This window comes from Penicillium antarcticum, assembly GCF_028974205.1.
Source record: "Penicillium antarcticum strain IBT 31339 chromosome Unknown utg000002l_segment0_segment0, whole genome shotgun sequence".
NCBI classification, from domain to species: domain Eukaryota; kingdom Fungi; phylum Ascomycota; class Eurotiomycetes; order Eurotiales; family Aspergillaceae; genus Penicillium; species Penicillium antarcticum.
Window position 1 is genome coordinate 452,105 of NW_026695300.1, and position 21,114 is coordinate 473,218.

At 49.8% G+C, this 21,114-nt stretch overlaps 8 protein-coding genes across 8 annotated transcripts; 4 read left to right on the plus strand and 4 right to left on the minus strand.

Annotated features, from left to right (window-relative positions):
• Nucleotides 1–369: 369 nt before the first annotated feature.
• Nucleotides 370–1,795, minus strand: N7508_001164 (putative aminotransferase family protein (LolT); the record flags this gene model as incomplete). Its single annotated transcript, XM_058459230.1, has 2 exons — nucleotides 370–1,051; nucleotides 1,116–1,795. 2 exons carry the CDS (start codon nucleotides 1,793–1,795, stop codon nucleotides 370–372), a joined length of 1,362 nt encoding a protein of 453 aa, XP_058322762.1.
• A 379-nt stretch (nucleotides 1,796–2,174) lies between these two features.
• Nucleotides 2,175–3,466, minus strand: N7508_001165 (bZIP transcription factor; the record flags this gene model as incomplete). The annotated part of the gene is made up of 3 exons (XM_058459231.1): nucleotides 2,175–2,299; nucleotides 2,348–3,335; nucleotides 3,383–3,466. 3 exons carry the CDS (start codon nucleotides 3,464–3,466, stop codon nucleotides 2,175–2,177), a joined length of 1,197 nt encoding a protein of 398 aa, XP_058322763.1.
• Nucleotides 3,467–4,224: 758 nt separating this feature from the next.
• N7508_001166 (tautomerase family protein) lies at nucleotides 4,225–4,668 on the plus strand (the record flags this gene model as incomplete). The annotated part of the gene is made up of 1 exon (XM_058459232.1): nucleotides 4,225–4,668. The coding sequence occupies one exon, from the start codon at nucleotides 4,225–4,227 to the stop codon at nucleotides 4,666–4,668; it is 444 nt and encodes a 147-aa protein (XP_058322764.1).
• Nucleotides 4,669–5,167: 499 nt separating this feature from the next.
• On the minus strand, nucleotides 5,168–6,678 carry N7508_001167 (glycoside hydrolase family 16 protein; the record flags this gene model as incomplete). The annotated part of the gene is made up of 3 exons (XM_058459233.1): nucleotides 5,168–5,922; nucleotides 5,979–6,539; nucleotides 6,588–6,678. 3 exons carry the CDS (start codon nucleotides 6,676–6,678, stop codon nucleotides 5,168–5,170), a joined length of 1,407 nt encoding a protein of 468 aa, XP_058322765.1.
• Nucleotides 6,679–8,643: 1,965 nt separating this feature from the next.
• Nucleotides 8,644–9,736, plus strand: N7508_001168 (uncharacterized protein; the record flags this gene model as incomplete). Its single annotated transcript, XM_058459234.1, has 3 exons — nucleotides 8,644–9,064; nucleotides 9,103–9,580; nucleotides 9,631–9,736. 3 exons carry the CDS (start codon nucleotides 8,644–8,646, stop codon nucleotides 9,734–9,736), a joined length of 1,005 nt encoding a protein of 334 aa, XP_058322766.1.
• Nucleotides 9,737–10,556: 820 nt separating this feature from the next.
• On the minus strand, nucleotides 10,557–10,798 carry N7508_001169 (uncharacterized protein; the record flags this gene model as incomplete). Its single annotated transcript, XM_058459235.1, has 2 exons — nucleotides 10,557–10,719; nucleotides 10,749–10,798. The coding sequence occupies 2 exons, from the start codon at nucleotides 10,796–10,798 to the stop codon at nucleotides 10,557–10,559; spliced, it is 213 nt and encodes a 70-aa protein (XP_058322767.1).
• Nucleotides 10,799–10,890: 92 nt separating this feature from the next.
• acyA (adenylate cyclase acyA) lies at nucleotides 10,891–17,378 on the plus strand (the record flags this gene model as incomplete). The annotated part of the gene is made up of 2 exons (XM_058459236.1): nucleotides 10,891–11,069; nucleotides 11,171–17,378. 2 exons carry the CDS (start codon nucleotides 10,891–10,893, stop codon nucleotides 17,376–17,378), a joined length of 6,387 nt encoding a protein of 2,128 aa, XP_058322768.1.
• An 847-nt stretch (nucleotides 17,379–18,225) lies between these two features.
• On the plus strand, nucleotides 18,226–20,575 carry N7508_001171 (putative sister chromatid separation protein (Src1); the record flags this gene model as incomplete). The annotated part of the gene is made up of 2 exons (XM_058459237.1): nucleotides 18,226–19,805; nucleotides 19,951–20,575. The coding sequence occupies 2 exons, from the start codon at nucleotides 18,226–18,228 to the stop codon at nucleotides 20,573–20,575; spliced, it is 2,205 nt and encodes a 734-aa protein (XP_058322769.1).
• Nucleotides 20,576–21,114: the final 539 nt, after the last annotated feature.

Here is a 21,114-nt window from a genome sequence, read left to right on the forward strand (position 1 = left end):
CTGCATAGTAAATGAAGTACCCAAGGTTTATGACCGCCGATACCCGGGGCATCCAGCACTGCCAAGAACTGATGCATTTTTACCGATTAATGCATTGGAATTACAATTACTAGGCTAGGCCTAATTAGGCTTAGCGTAAGGCCATGGGGTCCAAATACTCAATTCTAGGGTCCTTTTAGTATCTCCCTTTGATTATGACAAGCCCAAATGGCGTGCTGGAAGTGTATCCAATGAGTATACGATATCAACTTGGATATTTGCTTTTCTTTCCCCTTGGAACTTGAAAGTATCATTATAGTGGTTGAATTGGTCGATTGGTTCGAAAAGATAGTATCATGATAAATTGACAAAGTCTATGGAACCCCCATATCAAGCCTTAAACTCCTTCTTCGCAACCCGCTCACACAACTGCTTCAAAGAACGTCCAACATCCTCAAAATCACCAGTCTCAAGATAAACCTGCCCACTCAATCTCGTCCACAACCAAGACCCATGCCGGAAAACAGGCAAGAAGGTACAATACTCATCCATCAACTTCCCCTGGATCCAAGAAAACGCACTCCTAGCCTCATCCTCGGACAAAACAGCAAGAGCACCCTCAAACCCTTCTCCAGCATCAGAAACAGCAATAGGCAACCGCACAGTCGTCAAAGCACACTTCCGCATAGCACTTTCCTGACCAGCCTTAAGACCCGGTTCCTGAAGAACATCCGTCCCAAGAATATCAGCAATAGCATCAGCGCCTTCATTAGCGACCTTTTGGCAATAAGCGATGATAGCGTCTTCGCCGCCGCAGACTTCAGCGCGGAATTTCAGGGCGGCAGGCAGACAGATGTAAGCGGAGTCATCGCTCGTAGCGACAAATTCGAAGAGTTGCTCAAAGGCAGATTTTGCGGCTGGATTGTTTGGGTCTTGGAGCACTGAGGCGATTGTTTCTGGTGAATCTGGGGCTGGGATGAAACCCCATGATGTTGGGAGTGTTGTGCGCATGGTGTGTTGGTTGCGCTTTGGGACGTAGAGGACTGCGCAGCCGCGTGGTGTGTAGAGCCATCTTTGTTTTGGTTAGTTTATATGATAAGATGTAGATGTAGATGGGAGTGTGGAAGAGGCCATACTTATGACAGTTCGAGGTAAGGAAGTCTGGCTGTAACTTCTCCAAGTCGAGATGAACATGTCCAATGCCATGCGCAGCATCAATGACGCTCAAAATCCCCTCTTCGCGACAAACAGCAGTAAACCGCTCAAAAGGGAATCGAACACCCGGATTGCTAACAATACAATCGAAAATAGCAGCCCGAACCTTCAGCCCTTCTTCACGAGTCTTCCTCACAACCTCACGGAACCGCCTCTCAAGTTCATCTTCGGTAATGGGATACTGAAAAGAAACCTTCCTAGGTTGAAAAGCGCAATGCTCCTTCAAAGAGACAAGGCCCTTCTCAACGGCGCCATAAACAGGCTCGAAATAGACAAGTGCTTCATCAGGCTGGAACGCCAGATTGTATAGCACAGTTGCAACGCCCGTCGTGGCATTTTTGACGAAGACGCACTCGTCTCGCGGGGCATTCAGGACCTTTGCCACTGCTTCACGGGCGTTGTCGAGGTGCTCTGCGTGGTAGCGGCGGATGTATGGATCTGGTTGTTTGTCGGCCATGTCCATGAAGTCGCGTTGGACTTCTTTTACTTGAGCTGGGTGGGCGCCGAAGGAGCCATGATTGAGGTTTTTGTAGGTTGGGTCGAAGAGCCAGTGCTTGAGCATTGGTTTGCCAAAGGGGGTTAATTGGTTTGTTGAACCCATGGTGTTGGGGATGATGGGGTGAGGATTGTCTAGTTTGGATATTCACAATGGACGGGATAGATTTGATTTATATGCAGAGGGAAGTAATGACTCAGGTGTCAAACATCGAAGATAAAGACTTGACGATATTGAGGGGGTTACGATAGATAGATGACTCACAGCCAATGGCTCTTCTATCCGAAGCTCCACATGTCAAAGGGCGTACCCGGACATTCGAGTTACATCAGTCGAATGGACTGGAGGTTGTATAGATCTAGCTTTGCATGGTTTGCTGCAGTTGGCCCCCACTCGTGACCACTCGTGACTTGTCACACTTGATCAAGTAGATTTGCAACGGTCATTATTATATTCCATTATTATATTAAAACTTGCAAGGTCATTAAATATCACAGATATTATCGAATTCCCAGGAGACATTAAGAGTGGCCATACGCAGAGCCTTTTCCACGCTTTGGCGTCGGAACGCCGGTCCATATCCAACACAGATCGGTTCGCCCGAGAGGACTGTAATGTATTAGCAAATGTCAGAACAATTCGGATGAGCAAACTTACGCCTAATAAAGGCCGCGACGTCGAATGACGGCGAGACAGTATAACCAAGACGACCAGAAGAACCGGTGAAGTCATCGGTAATATACCGCCTCTCACGCAAGTACTTTTGCACCCCATTGGCATCCATCCAAGAGTCGGACTGCGATTCAAGCGCAATCTGCCAGACTCGAGACGACAGCTGCATTTGATCCTCAGAGAAATTGTCCATACTAGCCCGCAAAAAGCTAAGCACATTGGCTTTGACATCTGTCATGGCGCCAGTCTTATCTTGCGTGACAGCGTAGAATCCTGAAATAAGACGATTGCGTTCAGGTACACTAAGCATAGATCCGAAGATCTCCGGGATTTTTGTGTGATTCGGTTGGTCGATGAGGAGGCGATATCCCTTATGAGAGCATGTCCGGACGAGACGCTGTGCGATATTCCATTGATGATCGAGTATTGTTGTATTGGTGTTCAGGTCATCTGTTAATGGGGAGTTGGATAGTGGTGGTGTATAGAATGGATCAGTAGGCGACATGACAACGCCGAATGGTAGAATACTTTGATCTTGATATGGTGGCGTAGGAGGTCCAGGCCACCCTTTCGCTGCCGACCGGATAATTTCTTCGACATCTGTCGAGGTGTCTGAAGTACGCATATTCAGTATCGAGACATGGCGTGTAGCACTATCTGGTGTAGTGGCGGTTTTGACTGGAACATCCTTTGCTTTTGTAGGTCGGATGAGAGCGCCCTCATCGAATTCGTCACTCCCAGTCTTTGCAAGAGACACGCATTGCTGGGTTATATTTTGTAAAGCCGAGGCGATCTGTGGATATTGTGAAAGTAGCTGCGCCTCCAGGAGAAGACTACTAAAAGAGAGGAACGATTTGCCGAGACTCTCGATGCCACTCTCCAATTCTTGTACGCGGTTCTGTAAATTATCGATCGTAGTCTCCTTTCGCTTGCGATACGCTTGTTGCGCTAGCCGTAATTGTTTGCGACGCCTCTGTAAATTGTGAGCTCAAGCACATGGAAGCTTGCGATCTGACCCACCTCTGGCACTTCTTGATCGTCCGTCACAGTTCGAGGCCGACCGCGTTTGCGACCAACGCTAGGCTTTGGCCTGTCTTCTGCCATTACTGAGGTCTCGATTGTAGTCATGCTTGTAGAGCTTTCAATATCATGAATTAAGGATAGTGATGAAGTCAGAGAAAGAAAGTACGATTACAAATGGGGGCGATTTTCCGTTTATTCATCAGACCGAGCGAGTCGGAGCAATGAGTAATCCGATTGTCCCCACCTGTTGGATTGTGATTGGGCAATCGGATTACCTTATCTGAGCCCTAGACCCTTCAACCCGGGGAAGACTTAACTTAGTGATTGTCTAGAACATCAAAGATGTGGCAGTAGTGCTTGGGTATACATATACGAGTTTTCAAATACCTAATAGGTAGCATAATCTATCCTAGGTCACCGTGGATGACTGGTCTGAGATGTGACAAGGTCTAAGTGTACAGTGAAAGTATACCCTCGAGAATAAACCAGGCTCAATGATAGAGTATTGAATTTGCCTCTCTATCGCTACATCGAGGAACCCGGTATTGCTTCTGTTATCTGATCAATCTCGAGACAGCAAGCAGAGCCGAGTACCTGATCGTCTTAGGTTTCTTCTTCGGGGAGAAGATTTTGTCAACTGAAAATCGAACACCAGATTGTTGAATCATCAAAGTCCGGGTCATCACAAAGTACGTAATATCACACTATCCTATAAATGAGACATCACTACGAATTGCACAAGAAGCTATTTAGATCCAAGGGATCATTATCTACAAACCCATGATCTCAAGCAATCAATTTCCAAACCGAACCCCTTTCCTCCATCATCCTGCATCAAAATGCCCCTCTGGCAAATTTACCACCCATCCGACACATATACCGACCAAGCCAGCAAAACATCATTCGCCTCAGACATAACCAAGATGTACAAAGAGCTAGGCCTGCCCGCCTTCTACGTCGTAACAAACTTCATTCCCCTCCCAAAAGGAGACATCTTAGTAGGCGGCAAGGCAATCGACAAACCCTTCATCCGAATTGTGATCACACACATTGCAATCACGATGCCAAACGAAGACGAAACATACAAGCGATCCACGTCTCGGATTGATCAGATCTTGAAGATTAATGTTGCGGACTTGGGATATGACTGGGAATACCACATTGATGAGACTGAGCGGCGGTTGTGGAAGATTAATGGGATGGTTCCGCCGTCGTGGGGTAGTGAGGAGGAGAGGGTTTGGGTGAAGGAGAATCGGGCTGTTTTTTATGAGGGGGCTTACTGAGGGCGTTATTTCTTTGTATTGAATTGCATGTTGTATGTGGCTAGGATCTACTCTAGGCTTGAATTAAGTATACAGCTGCATGTCTATTGTTTTGCAGCTCTACAAGAAGCCGGTGTATTCTTTGTTTGCAACTGCCAACTTGATCAAGTCTCTACATGTCAGGAATGAAGCTAATCATATCACGGAAACGTTCCATAAAAAGGTGTGCTTTTGATCAACGACTGGTATATAAGTGGTAGCCCAGAAAGGTATCAATACATGAAGAATAATAATGTGTGCAAGTCACATCTGTCACCAATCGGAGTTCCAACGGTACAGGTGTGCGTCATAACAATAAAGCATAAACAAAAAAGGCAACTTGCCTATAAGCGCCCGTATGCTGCGGCTCTACCAGAGCCGCCAGAGATCATCGCTCATGTGTCATGTCCAATAAAAAAGAGAGTTAACACCGGGTCCGTCTAATCATGAGTAATAATACAATTGTGCATATGTGTTGTGTTCAAAGCAAGGGGATAGCACCAACAAACAGGGTACAGAAGACACCTGCAAAGGCCGGAACCTTGGATCGGACATTCGCACTGCTCGTTGTTGAGGTAGCACGAGGTTCAGAAGCCGTGGCTGAGGCCGAGGTCGTGGGATTAGTAGCAAGGTTGTCAGTTGGCTTGTGGGTGGCAGTCGTAGTATATTTAGTCGACACCCTGGTTTTACTGGCCATCCGAGTGGAGTTTCTCTGCACAGTCTCAATGCCAGAGCGGGAAAAGGCAACCGAAGAAGAATGCGAGAGTGCAAATGTAAAGTGGAAGGTAGACTGTGGGGAGAAAAAGGCGATCTTAGTGGTTGAATGCAGAACAGGTTTGTGGGAATTCTCACTGGTGGCGCCACCTGGCGTCTGGATGCGACTAGAGCGTGACTCCCAGTCATACTGGTAGCCTGTTGACGAAGCAGTCGGAGAGTCACTGGCCACCCAAGGCCAAACATTGGGGGTAACCCAGCTTGAGGTCTCTTTGTGTGTTCCACTCCAAGGAACTGGGGCCCCGTCGGCAGTAGCGGTGATGCTGGGTGCAGACTGAGTGGAAGAGGGCTCCGCACCACTGTTGCCATTAATTTCGCCACCTTCGGAGATGATAGACTCCCAGGTACCACTGGTATCACCATACTTATACGAAGTTCCAGTGGAATAGTCGGTCACAGTCATCTTCTTCAGGTACATCTTGAAGGGACCCTGGCTGTAGTCAGTTTGGCCACCAGCCCAGTCTGTAAAGCAAAACTGTTAGCAGATTCGCCTTTACTGGAGATCACAGAGAGCTTACCAATAGTGCCCTGGGCGTTGTTCGAGTCACCACCAGCCCACACGCCGACCTTGACCATCATGGGAGTCTGGGGGTACTGTCCTGCGTCTGCCGACTCAGGAGTGAGGGCACGAACAGTCTCACCATCAATCGCCCACACAATCTGGCTGCTGGTCCAGTCGATCGAGTAGGTGTGGAAGCTGTCTTGATTGCCGGGGTTGGAGTGGAAAGCGCCACGGTTGTAGGTGCTGGTATCTCCTTTGCCGAAGTAGTTGGACTGCACCTCGGTGCTCTTGCCTCCAAGCCATTCCCAGTCGAGCTCATCCAGACAGTCGGACTGCAGAACTGCGCTGCTCACAATACCAGTTCCTGAGGCGACCTTGATGGTGAACTCCACACGGCCGAACATGATGTACCAGCCGGATTGAATCAGTGGGCCATCCCCCTGTTTGGAGATGGTAAAAGTTGCGCCATTTTCATCGTCATATGTGACGGCTCCTGTCGACTTGAAGGCATCCGAGGCACCACTTGTGAAGTCGAAAGTCTTGTCGACTTGCCCAAATGCGGGATCAGCAGGGCAGGCTGGTGGCTGTTAGTATCTCTCTGGTTATGGGGTTGGACTACACTTACTTCGTTGGGTCGGGTTGCAGTCTGTGTAGGTCTGGGCTGTTACCAACACTGTGGACGACAGTAGGCCCAAAGCCGCAAGAGCAAACCGCATGTTGAAGGTAAAGTGTGGCAGCTTTTCGTAAATAAATCAGTGTGATAATAGCAGCTCCCGGCTAGAAGAGATGACCGTAACAGTTGTAGAAGTAAGAGAGAAAAGGAGCGAGAGGTAGAAATGAGCAACCTATCGGAAGGTGAGTAGGGAAGGAAGGCACTAATTATATCACAAATGGAAGTGGCTGGGGGTGGAGAACGCCCAACTTTCCTGCCTCGTTTCGTGTTTGGGCTTTGCCGCCTTTTCTTGGACTTTGCTTGGATCTTCCTTGGTTTGGTTTTATTGAACTTTGAGGCTTTACTACATCATCCGATGGAATCAGGAATGTATCTCACACATCGGATCTTCGGTGTCACCTGACCAAAACAACAGATCTCACGTGTCATTGAAATCCAGGCTGCAGAATATATTCCCATGAATCACATTGGATTACGCTATTGTCTATATCTGCAATACTCTCTACTCTACAAGGTATATTCTACAATGTATGCAGAGATGTACTACAGTAACATGGCTCATCGTGTATACAGCTTCATCAGTCCACCCACCAACCTCGGACCCACTTTTGGGCCACTTTTCACTGTAGGCCATTTTTGGGCAAATTTGGAGTGGATTTCGAACAGTCTCGATCAAGCACTTTGTGTGTGTGTGTGTGTGTGTGTGTGTCAAAATCTAAAATGATCGGCTTCGCTCTATACTCCGTACCCTACATGGTTGTGTCGCGAAATACGGGTCACCAATCACCTATCCCGGTTTAGCAACGGACCCACCTACATCTATACATCCATCCCACATCTCGGTACAAAATCATGGTATCCTACCATCTCAAGTATCACAAGATCACTTCCGATATCCCCTCACTTCTGGTCTCCAGTCTAGCTGCTAGCTGAATGCTATTGGCAGTATCATTCCTGCTTACTGCACATGTACACACCATACATATTACTGGTCCGAAATATGTACTCTGAATAGATGCATTGTTAACGTAGCGCAACAGTATCAGCTCTCATTGTATCTACGGTAAATAGGTGGCCTAGTTGACTGCAAGGTTCGAGCAACTGCTGATCTATACGCAGAGTCTGGCGCCATATGAATTTATTTCATGATTACGTTACGCGTTCAGAGACATAGAAGCATGCCAAATAATTGAATTTGGCTACTAGATACCTTCTAAACATATATCTACCTTGCCATAATATTTAATATGCAGCCTCCTCCTACGGCTGATCCCAGTGATAAGATATGAATTAGTGTGAAGGCAATGTATCCAAGTTCTGACAGGTTAATCGACAAACGCAGCTTTCAGCTGGCTTATCTGCTCAAATTTACAGTAGCCTCTCATAGAAGAACTTCATTGATCAAAACATATTAGGGGAGCTAGGATGTCATAATACGTTGCAAATGCCACAAGTCACAAATAAGACCGATTGGTTCTAACGATGTAAAGTGCAGGTGAACGTTCTTAAATTGGCCGATAACAGAATATCGGACTTGATATACCGATACAGCAAGCAAGCAGCCTGGAAATACATGATAGGCCTCACACTCACTCGATTTTTATATCCGTCTGGTTCGTGTTGATTTGATTATCCTCCTAATACACGCTTCTAGTACTTGTAAAACGCTAAGGTTGGACAAAGACATTGGGTAGGTGTGCTAGAATGATGAGTGAAATGATTGTGAGATTCAATTACTTCAGTAGCAACAGGATGTTTGCTTTGGTAGGCCTAGCAAGAGTCATGTTCAGCGCCGACTTGGGGCGGTGCTCGGGGCATAGGGCTACACTTTCACGTCAGTTCTGAGCACACGATGTAAATCCTTCGTGAACTGACAGTTCATTGCTTCAATTTCGAAATACAAAATCTTTCCTTTTCACCTCCCCTGGATATCCCTGCTCGGGATTCGGAGTTTTTTTGTCGCATCCTGCCGGTTGTTGTCGTAACATTCAATCTCATCTTCATTACTATGCCTGAGAACATTCCTCTGACGCCCAAGGGCATCAGCCTGGCCGGCAAGACGGCAATTGTGACCGGCGGAAATAAGGGCCTCGGCTTCGAAGTTGCTAGACAGTTCCTGCATTTGAATGTTTCGCGATTGATTATCACCGCACGCGACGAGGCAAAGGGTAGCGCCGCAGTGGCAGCCCTCAAAGCCGATCCAGTTGTCATCGCAGCCTGCGCTCGGGATGGAAATAACCCCAAGGTCGAATTCTGCCTGCTGGATCTCAATGATTACCATTCCGGTGTGCTGTTTTCCCGAAAGATCAAGGCAGAAGTCAGCGAGCTCCATATCCTGGTCTTGAACGCCGGTGTCAATATCTTCGAGTATCAAACCAGCAAGAGCGGCCACGAGAAGGTCATGCAAGGCAAGTCAACAAGCCACCCACGTAGTCCTACACGGGCTTCATGTCTAACAACTACCCAGTCAACTGCTACACCAACTTCCTCATCGTAATCAACCTGAGTTCCCTGATCCGCGGTACATCCAAAAAGTGCAACGCCCCCAGCCGCATCACCTTTGTTGGCTCCTTCTCCCACGACCAGCACAGTCTCGACGAGGTTCCTATGCCTGCCAGCCAGAGCATCTTGGATTACTACGACGACAAGAACGTCTATCGCCGTTTCAGACGCTACCAGGATAGCAAGTTTGTGGTCAATGCTTTCGTGCAGCAGATGTCTCGTATGATAATGTCGAATGATGTTATCATCAACAATGTTTGCCCTGGCGTGGTCGAAACCAGTCTGAACCAGACCGTTCCCCTATGGCTCAAGCCGTTCATGTGGGTTTACATCAAGATGTACAGCCGCACTTTGCACGAGGGTGCTCGGATCATTGTCAAAGCTGCTGTGGTTGTTGGCCAGGAGAGTCATGGTGCCTTTGTTCAGAACGATCAGACTGATCTGTATGCGCTTGTGTTCCTTGCGATACGGTCATGATACTAATTGAGTATAGGGGTGCGCCATTCTTTTATGGCAAAGGTGCTCGCAGGTTTGGATGGGAGCTCTGGAATGAGGTGGTTGACGACATCGAGCAGGTTTTCGCCCATCCTCGGGTTTGACTGACAGAAGTCTTACGCAAATCGACGATCTGACGGAATCGACGATCTGATGGATATGAGAGAATGAAGTACGATGGAACAATGTCAATGGGAGTTACAGGGCGAAGACCTGGCTAGGTCTCTATCTCACAATGTATCATTATGGCAATATGAAGAGAAGGGAAAATCAAGTACTGTATTGAAATCGACATTCTCTTCAAAACCCTTGCATAGTGACTGAGTAGAGGAAAAAAAAAGCTCAGATCGAGGTGCAAACCATATCAAGCCCTTTCACCGCCACGGAGTAATCAGGCGTGAAAGGTTCCAGGCTTTTTGTATGATCTGTCATGTTCGGGGTTTCAACGGATCATAGACCTGTTGCACCTGAGATCTGAGTTGAACGCCTGGCAAACATCTGGGCTGAACACCCGGGCTGAGCTAGGCTAAATATTTGTAGGGATTGAATTCAAGGCAACCAATGGATCAAGAATGCCCATGTCAAGTATCTTAAGTGTCATATATCATACTTGCGAGCTCCACAGGTCAACTTAGGGGCACGGACAGCATCACGGACCATCCCCAGAGTATAGAAAATATTGAAAGACAAGAAATAGATGTGACTTGATAATTAGAAAGAAAAACTGAAAGACAAAAAAAAAAAAGAATACAGCGAGTAGAAAGAGAGAGAAGAGAAAGAGGTTTCAGATCGCTCTTCTCTTTCACGGGACTTCTCCCGCCTTTGTCATCCCCACTCAAGAACCTCGAGATACCTGCATGCGCCCGGGTTATTCTTGATTCACCCCATTCACCTACTGTATCTCATCTCATCTCTGATCTGCAGTCACGGCTTTTGAGGCGTCTCCTTGCGCCCCGCCCGAACCCGAACCCACGCTGTCACGTCGATCTTAACAACTCCACGATCATCCCCCCTCGAATGCCCTCCACGCTTCCCTACAGCTTTTAATCCCCATTCACGCATCGCCGGGACTATTTCTGCGCGACGCCTGTACCCAAGACAGCAGAAACGATATACATTGCAGCTCCAATCCTCCACTCCTCCCGCGCATCGTCGGCGTCATTCATGCTGAACTGCTCCGGGACTCTCATACACCCCAAGGTACAGCTGGCTGCAACTTGAGGGCCGCGGTGGGAATTGGCCGAGACACAGAGCCGCCATGCCCGTGCGGGAGCGCTCCTATCCCGAGAGTCGTCAGGGTTCGGAGAGCTCTGGCAACAGTTGGATATCACAAGAGACTGTGCGGCACCCCGAGAACCAACCTCGCGATCAGAGCAAATCTGCTACTAGTAATCGCAATGCCGAATGCTTCCCAGGCTCTTTGACAATGGATACCAAGTAAGCTCCTCAACCCTTGAGATACCCCGCGGGCTTTTTTCCAGCACCACGGGGACTTATCTCCAAGCCCTGAAAGACGATGCTCATTGATTCTTTGCTAGATCGGACCCTTCGAGACCCCCACAGATCAACTGGGGAACAAATTTGTGGTCATGGAATTCTCCCGACATCTCCCCTACCGAACAGCGCAAGACATCTGGCTTCAGCGACCATCGCGAGGCTTTAGCTCCACCAAGTAACCAAGACAGTCCGTCCCAATCCTCCTCTACGAGCCCCCGTCCTCCGCCTCTCAACGCGTCTCGCCTTGCCTCCGATGATGCTGAGTCGATCGCCCCGTGGAGTTCAGGTCCTGGCAGTGGACCACCCGATGCCCCTGGCACGTTTTACAACGACTACTCCGAACATGAAGCTTCCCCCGCATCATTCTCATTTCGTCCCATGACTGGGCGGACCATCGCCAGCGAACCCGCCGAATTCGAATACCACGGAGAACCGCGACGGCCGTCTGCTGCAAGCGCAACAACTGTGAGCAGCCAGGGCTCGAGATCTAGCATCAGTCAGAAGCTCCGAAAGAAGCATTTGAAAGGTCTACTCGGGGATGATTACCCTTCGCCTGGAGAGCGTGAGGCTTCCGACGACGGTTCCCAACATCCGCCCAGCAGGCGTGGGGGGCTAGTTGATCAGCTGAAGGCGCGTGAGCGAGCGAATTCAGATGGTTCCCGGGGACCCGATGGTCCTGGATCTCACCGTCCTCAAAGGCCACGAGCTGCTACGCCGTTGCCCTCAAGCGACATCACTCCATGGGACTATCAGAGCATCAATGATGTTTCACAGTATGGAGAAGCACCTGTGCGACATGTTCCAATTGGTCCCAATGGGGAGCGTCTTGGTTCCGCTGATAATGTTGCTTCAGGGAGTAACTCCGGTCGAAGAGGACACGGCAGACATCGTCCTTCGCGAAGCAAAGACGAGAAGCCGACTCTTGCTGGTGATCTGGCAGGCTATCAAAGTCGACCGGCTACAGGCACAGATGATATCGCCTTACGTCCGTTCAATGAAAACTACTTGACCTCCTCGACGACACTCGGTGGTCGATCTACAAGTCCAACCCCTAGCGTGCGGAGTGCATACCGTGATCGCGACAACGATGGGAACTCAGGACACCCCAGGATCGGCGGTTTCATTAAAAGGGTGTTTGGCCATGGAAACAAACCGCACGATAAGTCGAGGAACTCTTCTCCTCCTCCTAAAAGAGGTAGGCAGGGAAGCATTGAAGGGAACACGCCCTCTCGCCATCTGGAATCGGCAGACTCGGACCGAAAGAAAGAGTCCGGGAAGGGCCTTATCACAGGACGAAAACTTGGTCCTCGTCGTGTCTTTACCAACCAAGGCGGCGACTCTCACGGCGCCAATAAGGATGATAGAAACCAAGAGGAGAACAAGCATTTCTTCCCACTTGACATCGATATGGGTGACTTAAAGGGAATCGTTCGCTCAGCTTCACCGAATACTATGAAGCGTGGCGTCGATGGGAGGACTACACCGCGCGATGAAAATGGAAACGAAAAGCCATGGAATGCCCCGGACAGCTGGCATGTCAGAGGACCGCCAGACCTCACTGTGGACCAAGGCTACTTCGGACCTCGCGAGCGTGAAGTCTCCTTCTTTATTCGAATTTTCCGGATTGATTCAACCTTCGCCACCCTATCAGCTGGTGTCAATGCGACTGTATCTGAGATTCTCTTGATGCTTGGACGGAAATCTTTCTTACAGGATCACCTCAACAATTACGAGATTGTTCTGCGGAAGAACGATCTTTCACGCCAGCTTGATCACAATGAACGGCCAATCCAGATGCAGAAAAAACTACTCGAACAAGTTGGTTACACGGACAAAGACCGGATTGAGGATATCGGCCGTGAGGACCATAGTTATCTCTGTCGGTTCATCTTCCTGCCAACCAAACTCAGTGGCTACAGCAGTCTTGAGAGTGACCCTGGATTCAACAAAGTGCAAAAGTTCAGCCATGTCGACCTCCAGGGTCGTAGCCTTGTCACAATCCCGATTACACTATATGCTAAGTCCTCCGAAATCATCTCGCTCAACTTGTCAAGGAACTTGTCATTGGATGTTCCGAAAGACTTCATTCAAAGCTGCATTAATCTGCGGGAGATCAAGTTCATTGGAAATGAAGCCTCGCAGCTCCCTCAAAGTTTCAGTCTGGCTGGCCGGCTTACATACCTGGATGTTTCCAACAACTGTTTGGAAGAACTGAGTCATGCATGTCTCGATCGGCTGACTGGTCTTGTCAGCATCAAGATGGCCAACAATCAATTGACCGAGCTGCCCAGCTACTTCGCAAACTTCCATGCCCTGCGAAGTTTGACGATGTCATCAAACGGATTTAAGGTCTTCCCCGAATTCATCTGCAACCTGAAGAGTCTGGTCGATCTCGATATCAGCTTCAACGGCATCGAAGAACTACCCAATATTGGCCGCTTGGTGACCCTCGAACGCCTGTGGATCACAAACAACAACCTCAGTGGCTCTCTGGACGAGTCATTCCGAGACTTGGTGAACCTCAAGGAACTGGATGCTCGCTTTAATGCCATCACCAATATCGATAATCTCTCTTCTCTCCCACGGCTGGAGCAGGTCTCCTTCGGTCACAACTTAATATCGCGCTTCAAGTGCTCGTTCCCAAAATTGCGCAGCTTGCATCTGGACCACTGCCCTCTGACACACTTTGATGTCGACGCTCCTATGCCGACATTGACATCCCTCAACCTTGCGTCTGGCAAGCTCGCTCAATTCCGGGATACCATCTTCGAGAACTGCCCTAATGTGACCAAGCTCGTTCTCGACAAAAACCACCTCTCTTCCGTCTCGCCCCAGGTTGGCAAGTTGCGCCGACTGGAACATTTCAGCATGATCAAAAACCCTCTTGCTTCTTTGCCTGCAACCATCGGTTGCCTCGTAGAACTTAAACACTTGAATCTGAGGGAATGCAACTTGACGTCTCTCCCATCAGAAATTTGGCATTGCGCGAAGCTGGAAATACTCAACATCTCTTCTAACATCTTATCCACATTCCCCAAGTATGGTGCTTCTCCGCCCTTGGTGCCTGGAGAGTCCACCCACACACCCGCAACTACATCAGGTATTACAGGGTACCCCGGCTACGAGGACATTGGCCCATTAGACGAACCAGGTTTGCGCCGACCTAGTCAAACATCCACCGCCAATGGTGTTATGAACTCTGTTTCACCAAATGGATCATATCGAAATCCTTCGACCACGCCTTCTGTTTCGCAGCAAGGTGGTGGTAGAAAGGTTTCGGCTGCGTCGCGTTCATTCACAGACCAAAATGGCGTCTCTCGGAAGGACTCTAACTTTTCCCAGCAGATGGCTATGACATTTGCTGCATCTCTTCGGACACTCTCACTCGCCGATAACAGACTTGAAGATGATGTCTTCCGGGAATTGTCCTTGCTCCCTGAGCTGCGCGTTGTCAATCTTTCCTACAACGACTTAACTGAGTTGCCTCAGGGAATCCTCAAGAGATGGCCCATGATTTCTGAACTCTACCTTTCCGGTAACGAGTTGACTTCTCTCCCGTCTGATGATCTGGAAGAGGGAAGCAACCTCAAGGTTCTTCATATCAATGCGAACAGGTTCCAGGTATTGCCTGCAGAACTTTGCAAGGTCAGCAAGCTCTCGATCCTTGATGTTGGAAGCAACGGGTTGAAGTACAACGTATCCAACTGGCCTTATGATTGGAACTGGAACTGGAATCGCAACCTCAAATACCTGAACTTCTCGGGTAATAAGCGCCTGGAGATCAAACCGAACATTGCATCCCTTGGGCCCCCAGCTGCCAATGGTGCTGACCTGACTGACTTTAACTCTCTGACCCATCTCCGGGTCCTGGGATTGATGGATGTCACTCTTACTATTCCTACAATCCCAGAAGAGACAGAAGATCGACGTGTGAGAACCTCCGCCTCGCTGGCAGGTACCCTCGCCTATGGTATGGCAGACTCCCTCGGTCGGACCGAGCATCTGTCCATCATCGATATGATTGTTCCCCGATTGAAGCAGGACCATGTGGAAACACTGGTAGGCATGTTCGACGGTCAGACGCTTTCTAGCGGTGGTTCCCGGGTAGCGAAGTACTTGCATGAGAACTTCACTCCCACCTTCTCGTTCGAGCTTAAGAAGCTCCAGCGCGATCAGGATGAGACCCCGCTGGATGCACTGAGACGGGCATTCCTCGCCTTGAACAAAAACATGGCAGGATCTGCCTATCGATCCATTGATGACCGTGAAGTGAGACAGTATCACAGGGGCTCTACTGCAGCCAAAATGCTCAACCAGGCCGACATTCAATCAGGTGGTGTTGCGACTGTCTTGTACCTGAATAATATGGACCTTTATGCTGCTAATGTCGGTGATGCTCAAGCTATTTTGATCAAGTCGGATGGCTCGATGCGTTATCTGACACAGAACCATGATCCCGCGGAACCAAATGAGCGCGCGCGCATTCGTGCTGCAGGAGGCTTCGTATCACGTAACGGCAAACTGAATGATATGCTCTCCGTGTCAAGATGCTTCGGACACTTCACCATGATGCCTGCTGTCATTGCGGCCCCCTCCACAATGCACTGCATTTTGACAGAGCAAGATGAGATGATCGTTTTGGCATCGAAGGAACTCTGGGACTATGTCACGCCTGAGGTGGTGGTCGATATCACCAGAAGAGAGCAACCAGATTTGATGTTCGCGGCTCAAAAATTGCGTGATCTGGCAATCTCCTTTGGTGCTACCAATAAGCTTATGGTTATGATCCTGGGCGTTGGTGAACTGCAAAAGCGACGTCCAAAGCCTCGCCCGGCGCTGAACACTGGATCATCTACCTTTGCTGAGGAACAGATCATCCCAACTGCCAAGCGTCCCAAGAAACGTGATGGTCCTGGTGATTCACGGCTGGCTCGCTTTGACTTTGTGGATGCTCCAGTCGGTGAATTGGCTATCATGTTCACTGATATCAAGAAATCCACAAGTCTGTGGGAGGTCTGTCCAGACGCCATGCGCTCTGCTATTCAAATCCACAACGACATTCTACGCCGACAGCTTGGTATCTTCGGTGGTTACGAGGTCAAGACAGAAGGTGATGCCTTCATGGTAGCATTCTCGACTACAACCGCCGCCTTGCTCTGGTGTTTCAACTGTCAAAACCAGTTGCTTGAAGCAGAATGGCCAACTGAGATCCTTGATCAGCCACAATGCCGAGTTGTCGTCGACATGGACAACAATGTTATATTCCGTGGTCTGTCCGTTCGCATGGGAGGTCACTGGGGCGAACCCGTCTGCGAAAAAGACCCGGTTACCAACCGAATGGACTATTTTGGTCCTATGGTGAACCGTGCCTCGCGAATCTCCGCCGTCGCGGACGGAGGTCAAATCTTTGTCTCGTCCGATTTCATGAGCGATATTCATCGCAACTTGGAGATTTTCGCTGACGCAGAACGGTCTGCATCCACCAGCTCAACTGACAGCCACCCTCGTGGCGACAGTCTTGGACACAACATCCGCCGTGAGCTGACCCAGCTAAATAGCCAAGGTTTCGTCATCAAGGATCAAGGTGAACGTAAGCTGAAGGGCTTGGAGAACCCAGAGCCCCTCTACCTTGTCTATCCCTCGGTACTTTCTGGTCGTATGATCTCTTCGGATGATACCCAGGAACGCGATGGTCCTGGTACAACCATAAACCCCAACAACCAGTTGGATATCCAGACAAATGTTATTTGGCGTGTCTGGGAGGTTACTCTCCGTCTCGAGCGACTTTGTGGCGCTCTTGAGAACCCTGATGAGCCAGGCCTTGGAGAGCCTAATGTCGCCTTGTTCAATATGGTTAAAAGACACGGTGGTGAACTCAATGACTCCACTGTTCTCAGTCTAGTCGATCAACAAGTCACTCGTATTGAGGTGTGCGTCAATACCCTCTCAGTGCGACATTTGATGCGCCCCTTCAAGCCGGGTGACAAACTCAAGGACCACGCCGTCCCCATCAGCGATGTCCTTCAAGAACTCCAAACCCAACTTGCCGAATTCCAAGCCCTGAAGGAGTCGCTGGCTGGTGGTCCTCCAGGTCTCACAGGCGGACCAAACACACAGTACAGCACTAGCCCCTCTATGCGCTCTCCAGGAAACATGGATAGTGATATCATCTCCGCCTCTTCATCTTACCTCCACCTCCCTGGCGATACTGCTCGCACTTCTTCAGACCCTACCCGTCGCAGCCAATGATCTGTTTCAAACCGACTTTTTTCCCCATGGTATTTGCTCTCTGTTTTTGCTTTCTCTTCTAACTTTCTATATGTTCTTCCCTTTCTTGTACCTTTGTGTCTTGACTCTATGTGGGCGGCGTCTCACTGGCGGATGGGAGTCTGCAAATTTGTTTTATAAAGCATTATGGCATGGAGCCACGGTGATAGTTTCGGTTTCTTATTTACTTTTTACTTGCTGATTTTTGGGGGCTGTATTTGCCTTGGGCACTGAATATATATTACAGTCTATATGATAATCATGATTATTTTGCCTGTAATTGCTTACTTATCTCTTGATATAGGATTCATGATCATAGTTGTCATTTCTCTCTTACTACCAATGAATTTCACTATACTATACACTATTCAAGTGTAGCCGAGTATACTTAAATCGAGACGGTCACGTGAGTATTGTTTGTGTTGCGTCATTGGCGACTTATTTTCTTCCGGTCGACTGACACTCAACTCTAGGTACATTCAAACCAAGATATCTTCTAGAACTATCACTTCTCTCCTTGATATCTTTGAGAAGTCATCGCTAGTATTGAATCAGGTCCGCCCTGGCCATTTTTCCGCCCCGCCTGTTGCCCTGGCTACCAACTTAACGAGCCAGACAAGCATTACTACACCTCGGCCAAAACAACACATACGCAGGAAATCCCTGTTACCCCAGTCAAAGTTCGAAAAAGGGAGCGATCGGTAGCATTCCACTCGCATATTGGAATCCCACCCAGTCACCCACCGCGCTACACGCTCGGTATAACTCGTCACAAAAAATCCACGTCGCTAACTCCAGTGACCACCCTTCGCGGTCAGGCTCTGCCAAAATGGCCGACGAGCTAGATTACCTCTATCCAAACTTCGATCTGACAACTCTCACCGTCCCCCGTCTACGATCCATTCTCGTCAACCACGACATCGCCTACCCTGCCTCAGCGAAGAAGGCCCAGCTGATCAGCATCCTCCAAGATGAGGTCATCCCACAAGCGCGGAAGATCCTGCGCGATCGTGAACGTGTCAGACGTACAAGTGCCGGAATCACAGATATGAGCAGCCGCTCGACGTCCGTGGCTAGCGACGCGAACGAGAGGGACTCCATGCCTCCACCGGCGACGCCGTCGTCAGTCGCATCTACAAGTCGCGGACAGCGGGGCACATCGCGACGCATCACCCGCCACTCGACGGCTGATTTCGACGATGGACTTGCGCCAGCTACTCCTGTTACCGCTAAGAGCTCAAAGCGAACAAGTGTTGTTCGATCGGTAGGCAAGCATGCCCGCGCCTCTGACACTGAAACCAATGATGACATGCTTGCTACTCCCATTGCTGCTGGCCGTGGTTCGCCTCGCAAATCTACGGCGCGGAAGGTCCGGCGTAGTGAGGTAATACCGTCCACTGAGGTCGACGAGCACACTCCTGGCATCAAGTCGGAACCTCGTGATGATACTGGGTTTACGAACGATAATCCCTTCCAGAGTGGCAGTCCTTCTGAGGCGCCTAGGAGTACCCGAGCGAGCTATGATGGTAGACGCAAGAGTGCTTCGCGGTTATCTACCGAAAGCCCGGCTCGGGGCCGTGGGCTTCGGTCTCGGAAGTCGGCTACTCCTTCTAGCCTGAAGCAGGAGGATGGTTACGACGCTCCTAAGCGGGAATCCTTTGATTTCGCTTCTAAATTGCAGCCTCCGCAGGAGGAAAGTGGGGAGGATTCTGAAGAAGCAGAGGAAGAGGAAGATGAGGATAGTGATATGAGTGCCGGTGAAGAATTCACACCGGAAGAGCAGCTCGCCATGGAGAACGAGCAGTATGCGCCGCAGATCCAAGTTCGACGACGACCCCAGAAGCAGGGAGCCGTGGCCCGGTTCGCTCCTTGGCTCGTCATTCTCTTGTTGGCCGGCAGCTTCGGTGCCTGGTGGCGCCGAGAGAAGCTTGAGATTGGGTACTGTGGCCTTGGAAAGCCCACCTGGTCACTGGCCGAGACAAAGGTTCCCGAGTGGGCTAATGTGTTAGAACCTCGGTGCGAGCCGTGTCCAAGCCACGCTTTCTGCTACCCTGACTTTGAAGTTCGCTGTGAAAATGATTTCCTTCTCAAACCCCATCCTCTCTCCCTCGGAGGTCTTGTTCCCCTGCCACCTACATGTGAACCCGACAGTGAAAAGGCCCGCCGCGTGAAGGCTGTCGCTGATAAAGCCGTTGAGGAGCTCCGTGAGCGCCGCGCCAAGTGGGAATGTGGTCAACTCAAGGAGGATGGCAAGGATGCCCGTTCTCCTGACATTAGCGAGCCTGATCTGAAGGAAGAGGTTGCCAAGAAGCGCCGCAAGGGCTTGAGCGACAATGAGTTTGATGAGCTGTGGAAGGGTGCGATCGGAGAAGTCGTTGACAAAGATGAGGTTGTCAGCAAGACCAAGCAGTAAGTTTCCCCACCCAGAAGGACCTTTCATCATCTCCTTAGCTATGATTATCGCTGTGGATATCCAAATCCCGCAGCATTTCTTACAAAGATCTGGTTCTGACATTGTGTACCGGAACTAACAGAGGTGCGTTCGCAATTACAGACCTTCCGGTGACCTCGTCCTCTCCTCTACCTCCATCGCACGGCTCCCAATCACATGCGCCATCCGCCGTCACTTCCGACTTGCTCTCGTCGCGTATCGACTTCCTATTTCACTTCTAGTCCTGGTCATCGGTCTCATCGGCTATGCGCGCGCGCGTGTTTTGGCCCGCCGCTCTGATATCGCCCGTGTACCAGAGCTGGTCGCTACGACTCTCGACCGCCTTTCCACTCAGGCTGCACTTTATGCCCATGGCAATGCCAAAGAGCCCTACATTGCCATTGGCCAACTCCGAGATGACGTTCTACGCTTTGAACTCCAAGGCAAGCGCCGCGAGGAGCTCTGGCGTCGTGTCCGAAGCTTTGTTGAAGGCAACGCCAATGTCCGCGCCGCCGTCCGTGAAGGACGCAGCGGTGATGTTTCTCGATCCTGGGAGTGGATCGGTGGGATTAATACTGTCAGCTCTCCGGAGCAGATTTCCCGCCGAGACAGTGTACGGGCCCCCCTTGGTTCCCCGTCTGATAATGCCGCGACGAGCCCTCATACCCCATCGGGCGAAATCAAAACAGAGCCCGTTTCGAGCCCGAGAGAATCCCGCCGTTGGGACGAGGGTCGTCCGATCTACTGATCACCCAGACTAAAGAACCTTGGGCACCCATGCACGCAGCCGGGCTGTTTTCTATTTGATATCCCACCCCGTTATTTCAGTTTTGTGTATGCTATGGCTTTCCATTGCGGGGGTTATTCGTTTTAGTGTGGTGCCATCGCCTCTATTTTCACAGTACATATTTCTTGCTGTGCATACCAATTTTAGTTTTATGATTGCTCTAGCCCTATCTTGCTCAAATCCGCTATGGACCATGTTGCGCTGTACCCCGTAGTCTCGGCGAGTCTACTGTATGCAAGATGTATGAACTATTCCACGGTCCTTTGTCCCATAGTACCAGTGCCTAGCGCCAAGTTAACCCCTGCCTCACAGCGCAGCATGCATGCAACGCTCCAACAGGCATAGTAGAGGAATACAGGAGAAACATTGGCGCAGTTTATCCCACTGGAGTACTGTAGACGACGAGGATTCCAAATTGACTTGCTGGACAAATTGTCATCTACTGCACGAAGACTGCGTCAATATCAACTCTCGAACTACTGCAGCATGCAATGCCATGT